This window comes from Oculina patagonica, chromosome 13 (assembly GCF_052425735.1).
Source record: "Oculina patagonica isolate OP01 chromosome 13, crgOcupat, whole genome shotgun sequence".
Lineage (NCBI taxonomy): Eukaryota > Metazoa > Cnidaria > Anthozoa > Scleractinia > Oculinidae > Oculina > Oculina patagonica.
In genome coordinates, this window is record NC_135770.1 from 4593920 (window position 1) to 4607956 (window position 14037).

The 14037-nt window shown below is 39.7% G+C and overlaps 1 protein-coding gene across 1 annotated transcript in view; it reads left to right on the plus strand.

The window, feature by feature from the left end:
* LOC144636127 (protein Smaug homolog 1-like) overlaps positions 1–14037 on the plus strand; it is a 30812-nt gene that overhangs the window by 10635 nt on the left and 6140 nt on the right. The window contains 8 exon segments of the mRNA XM_078495258.1: positions 4476–4713; positions 9491–9561; positions 9564–10221; positions 10770–10879; positions 11335–11421; positions 12266–12473; positions 12782–12867; positions 13344–13444. Coding sequence (XP_078351384.1) covers positions 4476–4713; positions 9491–9561; positions 9564–10221; positions 10770–10879; positions 11335–11421; positions 12266–12473; positions 12782–12867; positions 13344–13444 — 1559 coding nt within the window.

Consider the following 14037-nt stretch of genomic DNA (forward strand, 5'->3'; position numbering starts at 1 on the left):
AAACAGCTTCAAAAGAACCTAAAAGATGATGGTCAGTTGAAAAACTTGACTGTGAGTTTGCTTTCGTTACATTTTGCTGCTTGTAAAACGAAGAAATTCTGAGGGAATGGCTGAAACTCAAAGAAGTTCCTATGTGGCAAACGGCCGAATACAGCGAAAGCTAAATGTGAGTGAATTTAGTGTTTGCTAGTAGAATGTTATTGCCATGAAGCCAAACTAAACTGATTTTTCGGTATTTCACTGCTCGGCAGGACTGCCTACACATTCATTTGTCTTAGAGAACCATGATAAACAGGCCGGCAAGGGCCAGTTGTTTTTTTTAATACATTTTCGATACATCCGCTTTTAGATGACACGAACACAGCGGCCATTTTTTTTATTTGGTTACTAAAATTACTCGTTTTAGTTGGAGTAAAAACACTGGCGTTAGAATTTGACGGGATAAACAGCGATTTTGTGATTTAGAACAAGCTATGAGTGAAAAGTTGTCACATTTCGTTACACTCTCGGCTTCTAGTTATGTTATGTGACTAGTCAAACTGACGTTTCGGTGCAAGGCTCGTTTTGTTTGTATGATAGCGCCGATTATGGCCCAATAATCTTGAATGATTCACATCTGATCGAGAAAATGCTTGAAGTATATGCAGTTGCTCACTTATGTTAGGTAATTTCGAGGATAATTTGGGACATTTATCGAGTTTTTATGGTCGCACCTATGTTTCGTCAACCGCTTTGGAAGGTCGACTTGTACACGGGTACCCGTTTTGGAAAATCGTCAAAGTTCCAGATTTGTCATGAGTTCTAGTTAGGTTTACATCTCTGCACTTATTGCATGACGCACTGTTTCGTTATTTTGGTATTTCCTTGACGTGGGTGTGTTAAAAACAATAACAGCAGTTTCCTTGAGACCCCATCAACAATAGCTACATGATAGCTTGAACTTTTTAGATTGAAACAACCTAATTCTCCTCTTACACTGTCCCGTACTCTTAATTCTTGCGTCTTCAGAAGCAAAACCGAGTTCTGAATATTTTGCAAGGTAAAACTCTCATGTACCGTAAGGATTTTGACTTTAGTTTGGCCTGACGTACTTATTAATTTTGAATTTTCAAAGAAGGGCGCTTACTAGAGACAAATATATAAGGCGCTTATAAGGGGCGGACACTAATTAGCATTTTTTCAACAGAAACCGTCATGTTGAAGTTCCCAGTCTACAGATTTCTAAAAGGCCGGATCAAGAACATTCGAATGCTAAATTTTTCTTTGTGGTAATCGAATAAGGGATCAATCAATGTAAAATTGACTGTTAGAGTCACCACACTTTTGGAATTTGGGTGTTTATATATTATGCATGCAGGAGGGCGCTAAATCGAATCATTTACGGTAAAACTTTTAATGATGTGTTAATGGCCCTTTTAACACATTAGACGGATATACGGAGATGGATAATCCGGGCGTCGACCAGAGATCGAGACAGCTATACACCGGCCATTTTGGCCATTTTGATTCTTGAATCAGTTATCTCCCTCAAAAACGAGGTTTTTAGCACCAGCGCTAACTAAGAGGTGTACGTCCCTTAGAGGACAAAGTCGTCCAGTCCATAATTTTTGCCAATATCGAGTTAAAGAGACTGTCACGGCTGAGTTAATTTTATTTTATTAAATAAACTCAGTATGAAACTAAATGTTTGTGACGAAATTACTTCTGTGAATCTAAGTGACAAAACCAAAGCTTCATGGCAACCAAATGTGTTTCCCGAGCGTTATAATTTAAGATACAAGCAAACGAGTTTGAAAACAGTTCAGCCCAACAATATTTCAAAAATCCATACTGCAATCCGTTTCGATCTAACGATCTTCATCGCTTTTTGCCATCCTTACCTTCTTTTGAATTGTTTTAATAGTGAAATGTTCTTTCATTGTTTTCAGAAGTTATTTTTATATTTCACTAAATACAATAGTCATTTCCCATGCCTAAATCTGGCTAAAATTCGTGATACAGTCCCGTTAATTTTTTCGTGACCAGCCGTTTTTATGAAGTATTTCGTAAAAAAAATAAAATATTAATTTCAACATAACAGGGCAGATCAACGTTAACAAAGTGTTAGTTGATGCAAGACGGACAGGGTAACATTCAGTTGCGAAGCCAAAGATTTGTTTCGCAGAACCACAAATCGCCAAAAACAAATCATTGCTTCCGTTAAGGTTTCGGCAATGTCTCTGCAGTATAAATCTCAGTTCTACATGGCTTTTTTCAACATTTAAAAGCGGATTAATGATATTTCGAGGGCACGTTAATCTTGAGCAAATGATCTCGCAGGTTTAAATCAGCAAATGTGTATACATATTGCTTTTGGGTTTCAATGCTAGCCGTATGAACTCCAAAACGACCATCCATCAACAAAATCAAGTGCGCTTTTCTGTGTGGGCTATCACAAAAGTAATTTATGCTTTCATTACACCCTCGGGCTTCAATGATAACACAATTAAACAAGTGGGTGGCTCATAAAAATCAAATCACGGACATTGTAATTATAAATGCTGGCCAGCAGCCAGGAAAATGTATCCGAGCTCTTGATCTGCGCGCAGAATAGTAAACAATATTGACGAAAGAAGTACATGTTGAAAAGCGTTGTTATTCGATAGGACAGGTGGTTGAAATTGTAGGAGTAAACTTGATCACAGATCAAAAAGCGAATCTAATCAATTTACAGGTGTTCACAAAGCACAGGTTCCTGGGCGGCCAGCGCGAGCCTTATGTCACGTAGACTTATTTTCAGTTTCTTCTGGGCTATTTATACAATTTCGCTGCGCCGTGAACAATCTAGTTCCATTATTAAACAATACCAGAATGGCGTCCCGTCGTTTGGAATTCGTTGGAGCGATTCATTCGCCGACACTTCATAGCAAAGAAGGTGAAAAAAATAAATAATTGGTGGTTTCTTAGTTTCACAGTTTGTGTATGTGGGCGGTTGGCACCGGTGAATTAATGAAAACTTCTTTTTATTCATTAAAAAAATTCCCGTCATTCATTCACATTTCAATACTTCACAATCACATAGTTCAAAGCAAAATAGCGCGTTTTGTTTTTGTTTACATTTATAAAATGATTCCTTAAAGCCACGAAACGTGTATAGAAGGAAAGGTTCATTTGTTTGCACAGTTTTATTTCTCAGCTCATTATATATTTTCTTTTGCCTCCCCCGCAAAATTCTGTCGGTAAACAGACGGAAAATTTCATCATTGTCTGCTATAATCTGCTTTTCAATCGCTCCCTCGTGTTTCGTGCGCTGTGAATCACGTGACAATTTCGTCTCCGCCATGACATCATGGTATTTGTTGTGATTGGCTTAGGCGGCTCTATATGAAAAGCGAAGCGAGACTCGAGCACTTGCGAGGATAGCATGTGTGCGAAGGTGAAAATTGCCAGGGTTTTACATTAATTTGGTGCACTTGATAAAGCGAAACATGTCATGACGAGGTGCTACAACTGTTGTGGAAGCGGTCGGTGGCGTGTAGGGAACTTTTGAGCTCGTTTATGGCGACGAATTCGCATAAATATACAGACACGTTGAAAGGAAGTTGAGTCGTAAAGGTGAGCATGACCTTTTACAGTTGAAGTTTCGCTGGGTTTTGCGTGTGAAGTATTTCATTTCTATCGCCGTACATGGATTGATGGCGTCCAAGTATAGGCTGAGCACATTTTTGCAACCAAACAGCTGTTTTAGCGTTGTGAAAGTGATTGTAGGTGTTATGTGTTTCGTTCTTGTTGATGTTATTGCATTGTTTATAATATGAAAAGGAGGACTTTCGAATGCGTACGGGGTGCAATTTCACAAGAACTGTTGTGTTCTTTTGACTTCAGAACGTCGAAAATTGTTTTATAAGCAAACCGCGAAAACTCCAGCGTTAGAAAGACAATGTTAGAAGACGCTCTATAAAAAGTCTTGCCTCGAATATTTCAGACTTCTGTCGAGTTGAGACACAAAGCTCGCTCGAGGTTCTGCACAAGTCAATTTCGAAATGGATGTTGTCCAAGGCTTCTCTTTCGCTAATTTCAATTTTGGCGTTTTAATTAGCGTCGAGGAAAAAATAATATTTGTATCGCCGTCGAGGGGACGTGGAGAAAAACAACGAAGAATTGTTTTGTTTTGGGTAACTGGTGTCTGATTGTATAGAGAAGTTCTTTTGCTTCAGAGACATATGCAAATTCAAGGGAATTGTACGAACCGCGCAATTCATTCAAAAGTGCTTACACAGGAGCAATGTATAATTGATGAATATAAGCCTTGCTCCAAACAACTACGCACGTGTTTGGAGGTTGTACATGTATTTGAAAGAAATATTGGGGAAGGTTCGCTTCTACCCCAATTTGCTTTCATGTAGGTGTGCGCTAGTCACTTTCGAACGTTCTGCACGTGCTAGCTAAGGGTTCCCCTATGTATAAAGGTTAATAAAATTTTGTGTCGATTTCAGGGTTTGTCCTTAGCGAGCGACATGAAACCGGCACATCACACGTTATTTCGGGACCAAGTCAGCACATTGGTGGAGTGGTTCGCGAACTGGAACGATTGTGAACAAACCATAGCGTTGTACACACTTCTGAAACGGATCTCGACCATTCAAGCGAGGTTCCTATCGCTGATTCTGGAACACACATTTAGGGACGACTCGTTTGAAGTTCAAATGATGCAACGACGTGCTAACGACAAAGGTAATACCCTGTAATATATTTTAGAGGCTGCACGTGGGCGGGTTATTCCGGGCCGTATATCACGGTCGGAATTTGTGTATAAACGTGTCTGACTAACCATGCAAAATTCTCAAAGTGACGAAAAGTTTTCTTCCTTTGATTCAGGCGCGAAGAATTTCACCCTTTGTAATTGGCACGCATTTGTGAAGTTGTTATTTTTCTGTTTTGATCGCCGCGTTGAATCAGATGTACAAAAACACTGGTTATCAATATCATTTCTGGATGTTTCTTATTGTAATATTTCATTTTGCTAAGTGAGTATTTTCTGTTTCGATTCACTAAAGGGCACGTATTTATTTTTGTGGTTTGAACTCCATAGATTCTTTCTTCTTCTCTCTAAGCACCTGTGTTTGTTATTTTATCGCTGGGTGACACTTCAAGCGGAGTTTATAAACTCGTTTGAAGATCAAACGGTTCAGTTAGTAGATCACAAGAATCTACAGCGAGTCAGGTTTCTTTCGATTTCGTTTACATGAATTAGCATTATAAACATCAGAAGAAAAGATAGACACTTGTTTTCGAATGATTCCAGGTTCTTGTGTGCGTTGTTTTTGAAAGGTGGCATGGGCAACCCACACAAGAAAAACCATAAAAGAATCTTCGAACAAAAAAATCTTGGTGGTAAACAAAATAACTCTCCCAAATTAAAAATCAATTCTGTTTATATTAAATTAATCTTTGGCCATTTGTGGAGTTCAAGTGTGAAGTAATTCATTGTTTACAGTTCTTTTTGTTGTGCTTTGACAGTTCTCAGGGTTGGCCTGGAAAATGTTTAAGTTTTTGTAGGAAAAGGAGTGGTTCTGTATCCTCAATTAGGAAGAAACACTTGTCTGATTTCTTTCAAAAAAAACAGGAAAGATCTTAACCTATAGCCTGGATTGCCCTCAACTTTCAGTGATGCACACTATCCCTTTGCTGTAACACATGCTGTGCTATATACCCTAAAACCAAAAGTCAATTGAAAGATTTTGTAAAGTGGTCACTAGTTTCGACAGAGATTTCTGTCCATTTACAGACTTATATTTCTGCATTGTACACATTTCTACAACATGTGGTGTTAACAGGCTTTTTACTGTAACCTAACCTGAAGCGAGTACAAAATTCTATATCTCCTTCCGGAGTGCGCTAAGATAGCCCTGGACAATGTCATTTGCATGCCAGCTATAAACAGGAACAACTAATATTGTGCTAGGGTTATCAGTTTCCTTAAAGGGATCACCACATTAGGGGTACAATTAAAGATAAGGAGTGCATAATGTTAACCTCATAGACACAACAAGAAAGCACTTAGGTTTATGTGAGGCAGCCGTTTGATCTTTTAGCCAATCTCTCTTAATATAATAATTTGTCGATTAACTGCTCCTGGGGTTTGTTTCAAACTTGGCCAAGTGGACTTGGAGTTTGACTCCTGCAGTTTATATGAGCACAGTGTTTACAAAGCTAGGTTTGTATTCATCATTATTTTGACAAACAGACATCTTGCCATTCAACTTATAGCTTATTTTAAATGTACCTTATTACCAGTGGGAGTGGGAGGCGCAGTGGTCTAATGGTTAGCGCGCTCGCCTCCGAGTCGAACGGCCCGGGTTCGAGGCCTGGCCGGGGCGCTGCGTTGTGTTCTTGGGCAAGACACTTTACTCTCACAGTGCCTCTCTCCACCCAGGTGTATAAATGGGTACCAGCGAATTTACTGCTGGGGGGTAACCCTGCGATGGACTAGCATCCCATCCAGGGGGGAGTAGCAATACTCTCAGTCGCTTAATGCTACGGAAACCGGGATAAGCTCCGGCCTGTATGGGCCACTAGGCTCGAAGCAGACTATACCTTTTTATTACCAGTGGGAGGCGCAGTGGCGGGTTAGACTCCAGATCCAGCTGTCTGGGTTTGAGCCCCAGCCTGGGTCATTCTGTTGTATTTTCTGGACAAGACACTTTACTCTTATGTAGTGCCTCTTTCCACCCAGGTGTATAAATGGGTACCGGCAAACTTATGCTGGGAGGTAACACTGCGATGGACTAGCATCCCATCCCAGTGGGAAGTTGAAATACTCCTAGTCGCTGAAGGCTACAGAAACCGGGATAAGCTCCGGCAGTATGGGCCCATTGGCTTGAGGCAGACTTTACCTTACCTTATTCCCAACTTCAGCCTTGAAGACCCAAGGTTTATTCAAAACCCTTTATATTTATCCATAAGGCATGGTCACGAGTTCCTGTTACATACCATCATAATGTCGTCATCATCATTGTTATCATGATCACTGTTATTGGTGACTGGATACATGCGTAAGAATTAGTTTTAATGTATAATCCTTGCAAAGGGCAAAAGAACTTTTTTATTACAAAAAATCACTGTTGTCTGGAATGTTTTACCTTTCGGACTGGAATGGTCGATAGGCTTTTAGCCAGGTGGGAGTCCAGGAGTCCTATGGACGGCCACTTTTCAGAGAAAACAGATATGAATAACTGTATACAGATGTGTGTGTTTTTTTAGACAAATTTGGAAATTTTTCAGATACCTTTGCACTCATAACTGCAGAAAAACACCTTGCATGCTCCTCAGGCCCTCTTATGGGGACAAAGTCAGGTCTTATAAAAATTTTGGACTCCCACTTTTTAAATCCTGGCTAAAAGCCTGATGGTCGATCTGCTGATTGTAAACCATTTGAACTTCCAGCCTGTGCAGCCTGTTTGAACTTTGAGGACAGTGGTCAGAACCCCCTTTAATGAACACTGGGTACTTAGTAAACACCAGACTTCAATGTTTGATCAAGAAAATGTGGCACCATAAGCTCTATAACAAGCAGGAATAATATTTAGGAATTATTTTCTTGTACTAAAGTAGTTGTTGGTAGAGTTAAGAAGGCTTGGTTGTAAAAGCAGCAACTATTGGATGTGTACTTAAATTTTTTGGACAGAAGACTGTTAGTACTTTTTACAGAAATGATTTAATATATTATCTCCACATAAAAAAGAGTAAGATTTTGCCTCCAGCAAACAATGTCCTGCCTTAATTTATGGAAGACTAATTGCATTTTTATATATTTAAAAAATAATAAAGACATTTTGTTTGTCTGGTTAAGACAATGCAAACATTAAATGCTCCGTGCTTTTCAAATCCTTAAGACAGAGTTTTTGTACTCTGTTATAAATTCTGCTTTTTGACCTTAAAACTCTGCCATTCTCAAATTAAAGAGATGGCAATTGCAGATAAAAATGACCACAACATTCTAGACTATTCTGTGGTAAAGGACAGTAATTTTTCTTTGACCGTAACTAAACTTATTTGGCATAGTAGTTGTCTGGGTTTCAGACAAAAAGATAACAAAAGGACAAGAAAGAACTGGAAATTATTCATTTATGCGCAGTCTGTCAGTAAATCTATTGTTTTCTGTGTTGTCAATTGTCTGGCTGGTTATTTTTTGCTAATACATTGTCAATCTCTTTATTTTCTTTTTTCTTTTGAGCAAAGAAATGTGTTTTTGTTCAAAGCCATGTGGCTAATCACGCTCTTAATTGTGTGTTTTTTTTAAGTGAAATATTTGAATTGAGCACATGGGAAAAGTGCTTTCAATTTCATTTCTAAAAGCTTGGCTGTCTGTGTTTTAGACTGGGAAATTTGTATGAAATTGGTGTGAATTGAGTTTAAATTAGCAATATTTAAGTTTTATTAATTCACTTTATCTCTGTAATTTCAATTTTTCTCTTTAATAACCCCAGTTGTTTGGCTTACGTCACTGCCTAGTGTTAAATATTTTGCGGACAGATCAGAGTGTAATTTCTCATTGCAATACCAAATGATTCCATTGTGAAGCAGACAGGCATTGAAAACGTCTTCAGAAAGTCACCCACCTGCAATATTGTCTGGACGAACCACCAACTTATTAGAACTGACATTAGTAACCTACAACTTAAATTAATTAGGGCGAAATAAAAACAGAATGGAAATGGACTGATTCAACATTTTGGATTATCACTGTAAGACATGCCTCTTAATATCTTTTTGATGTTAGGTACATGTACATGTAGCTACTTTTAATTATTGAGGGATTAGAGCAAAACAGCTGTGAAAACTGATTTACATTTCCGAGGGTTTCAGTAGTTTTTTGAACAGGTAGCTAAAGATATGTAACAACCAGCTATGTAAGACAAGCTGTATAAACAAAGCCTAACCCACTTGGAATTTCAAGCCTGAACAGGCCTCAGCTTTTGTTTTAATCTTGACAGAAGGTGGAAACCTGCCTGACGCCACCTTCTACTGGGAACCCTTATTATTGTGTAGAACAAGAACATGACCTTCAAACCCAAAATTGGTCAAATTTGTTTCATCTTTTGAAATATAAGGTTACCCATCCTCATACCCAAGGTCTTCTTCCCTTTGACCAGCGGTCAGAGCGGCAGAATCGAGAGTCGCCGCAGCCGCGCAGAAAGAACGAAGACCGAGGACGAGAATGTAAGGTTACCATGGTATTCTTTCATATAAAAAGCACTCTGGAAATCAATATAAATGTTATTGAAGGAATACAGTGTACACTGAAAAACCATAAAAAAATCATTTTGGGTTATAAAGATTACTTTTACTTACTGTGCACTAAGGTGTCATGTTTGGTGTTGTGTTACAGGGTAACATGGCTCGCGTATGATGTACATGTAAAAAGCATTAGGCCATGACACTTCCCACTGTGTTGATCATTTAACAATTAATTTTAATGTAACGATTTTTTTTTTAAATCTCTACACAGAATTTTTAAGTGGTTTGATTCGCGAGAGTAAAGACTTTGCAGTTAAACAGTTGCTGATGCACTCTGCCACTCCTTAAATCCAAGAAATGATGAGGCACGATATGAATACCTTCATTTACTGCCCAAGATACTTCACCACACTGTCGAACATTCTGTGCACCAGGAGGAATGCCGCCAGCTCTTATCATTAGCTGTAGTGCACCCTGCCTTCCCGCCAGAGGAGCGTACTGCTCTGCATCGTTGGTTGAGCCAACTCGATAAGAGCCTTGGTGTACAGGAGAGACTTCAAGCAACCAATTCATTTATAACTGAAAATCCTGATGTTTTACCTAACACAGGCTGTGAGAACCTCGTACGGCAGAACTATATGCGCGGCCGGATGAATGGCTGGCGAAACCAGCAGCTTGTTCATGTAGACTCTGGAATTGGCGGCTCATTTGAATCTCCGCCAATGCAATCCCACCTATCGATTTCGTCTTCTATAAGGAAGAGCCGATCTAACTCTCTAACCCCTCCACCGCCTATTGAAATCCAAGACTCCATTTTGGAGGATTACTCGGAAAACAGTGAGGTTGAAATACGTCCGGGCCGGTCCCAGTCTTTTCCAGTGGATCCTCACAGATTAAATCATTCGCTTTCACCACAGTCGTCGCTAGACAGTGAATTCGATGAAAATGGCTGCAGGCAGAGGGGAAGCAGTTTCAACGAAGATGCACGGCCAGGCATGAAAGGTAAGCATCAAACAGTAGATGTTATTACAACCAGTTTTGATTAACATTTATCACTTATTGACTGGTTGCGAGGGAAACAGTTAATTTTGTTTCCCAAGAATGCCATAGTTTTCAAAAGCAAAGCAAAGGGAAACAATTATGCTTGAAAGAAACAAAATTAACAGGGTTAAATGCCCACTACCCTACAGTGTCCATTTGCCAGCACACACTCTTTGTTGTCATTGTACATCCGAACCTCTACTCATGGGCACCTCTATAATACAGACAGTTCACTTGCCCCGAAACAAACCAAAATTCATACAAACTCCGCCACTGAAAAACTAACATCTCCATGATACGAATACCGTTCCCTGTCTCTTTGGTGTCTGTATTAAAGAGGTTTGACTGAACTGATCACAGAGAAACACTGCATTTGTAACCCCTCCATAAGCAGACATGGAAAGTGAGAACAAAAGGTGGACTCATTTCCTAAGTGGACGCTTGTTTGTTCCCAAGGATGTCCGCTTATGAGAGGATTGACCATTTCTGATGGTTGTTTTGTTTTCTAGATGTGGGGTCGTGGTTAAAAAATCTTAGATTGCACAAGTATGGCAGTTTGTTCTCTCAACTCTCTTATGAAGAAATGCTTGGTTTAAATGAAGACTACTTGGAAAGCAAGGTATGTGTAGATCAGTCCCACAGGTAGTCAATAATTCATATGTTAAGTGTAAAAGATTCATGCTTTATTTTGGAGCTAAGATCAAGCCATATGTCCAATAGGGTGCAGTAAGCACAGTGTGTAACTAAAGCACAACGGGATCAGCGATGAGAATGTCACTGCAATGCCTCTCTTCAAGCCTGCATTCCTTTGTTGTCTCCTGCAAAACAACAACATTTTAAACCACTTGCAGCAGAACATGGTGTAATGTAAAATAAATGAATTAATTAGATTTCTATCCTGCTTATTGTAGTTAACTTCTCTGTCTTCCTTGGATGCGATGATTTCATCCTTGCTGATTTACGGTACATCAAAACTGAAAGTGAAACTGACAACTATTATCATATCCTTACTAGTAATATTCTTCTTGTAAAAACTTCTAAGCTCTTTTCTTAAAATTCTTTTTTTTTCTTCAGGGTGTAACCAAAGGGGCCAGGAACAAGATTTTGCTGAGTATTAAAAAATTGTCAGAAAGAACAGAAATGTTATCTCGCTTGGAAAAGGTGAGATTAATGTTTATAAAAAAAAAAATAAATATTGGTAACTTAAAAGGTGAAGTCTGCAAATTAGCCACCAAGTGGCCTCCAGCACTGCAGCTTATCCTGGTATCTGTAGCATGAGAGCAACAAGAAATATTGCTGCCACTCCTGAATGGAAGGCTAGTCCATGCAGGCAGGTTATGTATATACCTCCCTGACCTCCAGGATTTTGTTGGGGTGTCCCAATTAGTTGCCAGTGTTGTACTCCTAAGTAAAGTGTTTTGTCCACGAGCACAACATAAGGGCTTGAACCTTGACCATTTGATACTAAGTCCTGAAACAATAGGGAAGTGTGCCTTTCATGCTAATACCTGCCTTGGTAAAGTCTTGTCCGGCCATGAGGCTCATCGCCGGGTTTCCCGGTTTCGTGTTGGTGGGTTTCTCCCCCCCTGTGGCGGGGGCCCCCGACCTTGGGGGAGGGAGGGGGAACAAAAAAACAAAACCCCCCCCCCCCCCCCCCCCCCCCCCCCCCCCCGCGCGCGCGCCAACCAACACCCCCCCCCCCCCCCCCCAACTTACCAACCAACAACAATCCCATTTGATAGGATTTAAAGGGACTGTGTCACAGATTTTAGCTTAATTGAGACAGGGGAAATGACCTTCAAATTTGGTGAAATATAAAAATAACCTCTTGAAACAGTAATGGAACATTCAATAACACAGCAAATACAAAAGGAGGTAAGGATGGCCAAAAGTGACGAAGATAAACTTAACTCAGCCATGATACAGTCCCTTTAAACACTTTTGAAATTAACTGGGCAAAATTTGAAACTAGACATTGACATTATATGTGTACCTTTTATTTCAGGAAGTACTTCAGGCAGGCAAACTTCAAGGAGTTCTAACTGGTCTGAAAGAAATAATAATTACGCCAATAAAACCATTTAGCCCTCCTCCTTCAGAGGCTACACATGGTATTTCATATCCGCCGACATTAACAGCAGAACAACCAGCACCCAGTATACCGCCCCACCCAGACGACTTGGCTTCACGAGTTACAAGAGTTTTGGGTAAAGGTGAGTGAAGTTATCCTCGTTTGGTTAGTGCCTTCTTTGCAAATTTACGTAGGTAAAGGGTAATGTCTATTTTTGGGCCAAGTAGCCCTGTCAGGCCAGAGCTTATACCTGTTTCTAAAGCATTAAGGGCCGAGGAGTATTTCTTCCCCCTCCTCCTGCGGATGGGATGCTAGTCAACAAAAATGTCAAAGAATTGTTGCCTGCCTCTCAGAAGCGATGGGTAAAATTCACTAGTCTAGCAGAATAACCTTCTAACGTTATCTGTTTTACCAGTGGTGTTTATATGTGTGGTATCTGTTTAATGGCAGCTTGTACTCAGATTCTTGTATCAAGAGCAGACGAGGAACATTGTAATGCTTACCTTCAATTGCTGGACAGAGTTCTTACGCTTGAGGTAAGGTTGTGGCAGAGTTTGAAATTATTTGAATGGATAGTGAGGACGTAGAAATCAAACACCCACAGTCAAGCTGTGTTTGCAACTCAAGTTTGAATTTATGAATTTTGTAAAAAATATTCTTTGAAAGAAGTCAGTCAGTAGTTGAGTCAAGAGAAAGCTGCATTACAGCTTTTGCTTCAGAGCATGTTAAAATTTCTGTCTACCATATTGGAAGTGATAAATCTTTCAGTGGTACATGTATTTATTGATCCAAGTAAGGTTTTCAGTGATCAACATAATTATTTCTTACAAAGATGCTTCTTGATGGCTTATTGACTGGGGATTTGAATGGAAGAGAAAGAACTGAATGCAAGAAGCCTGGCTTACACAGCATAGAAAACAACATGGCAAAGTTAAACTTATTATCAATTAGTTAATATGATGTCTTATCTAATTGCAAGATGTATTGCATTAACCATTATGATTTCTGACAGGCATTTACACAAAATCAAAAAGGAAGAATTCAGTCATGGAAACAGGAATGCCAGAGACTGGTCAGGCAAAGGCGGCCATCTCATGAAAATCGAGCAAGAGGGTAAGAACCTTGAATAATGGCACCTTGCTAAATTGATACCTATGCACATGTACCTCCTAGGTGAAGAGAGGCACTGTGAGAGACGATCCACAGCCAGCACTTGAACATGGATCACTTGAGTGATCCAAGACCAAGGCACTAACCATTAGGCCAATATGTCTCCCATAGGATAGGTTACAGCATCCCTTAAACTGTATCAAACTGAGCAAAATCTTCCTGCAAGCCACTAAGTTTCTCTTGGAGTTGGAGCACTAGATGACTGTTGCTACTCCCCCAAGATGGGATTTTGTGTATTACAGGTGCCTTTGATTCTCGCTAGCATTTTTTCATGTTGCTCCTGACCAACTATTTTCCCTTGAGGAGAAAGAGATGCCACAAGAATAAAGTTTAGGTCTTATCTGTCAACTAAACCCCAACCCTTAGAGAAGTAGAGGCAAACAATTGGATTATAAGAAAGATGTTATGTTCTATTGTCATGAATGTGGGACAAACAAAAAATCTTAGTTCCTGATGAGAAATGAAACTATGACCTTCCCGCATTGTTTAGATGCTCTAGATAGGAAGCTACAAGGAGACTTGTTGTGAGCTGGGCT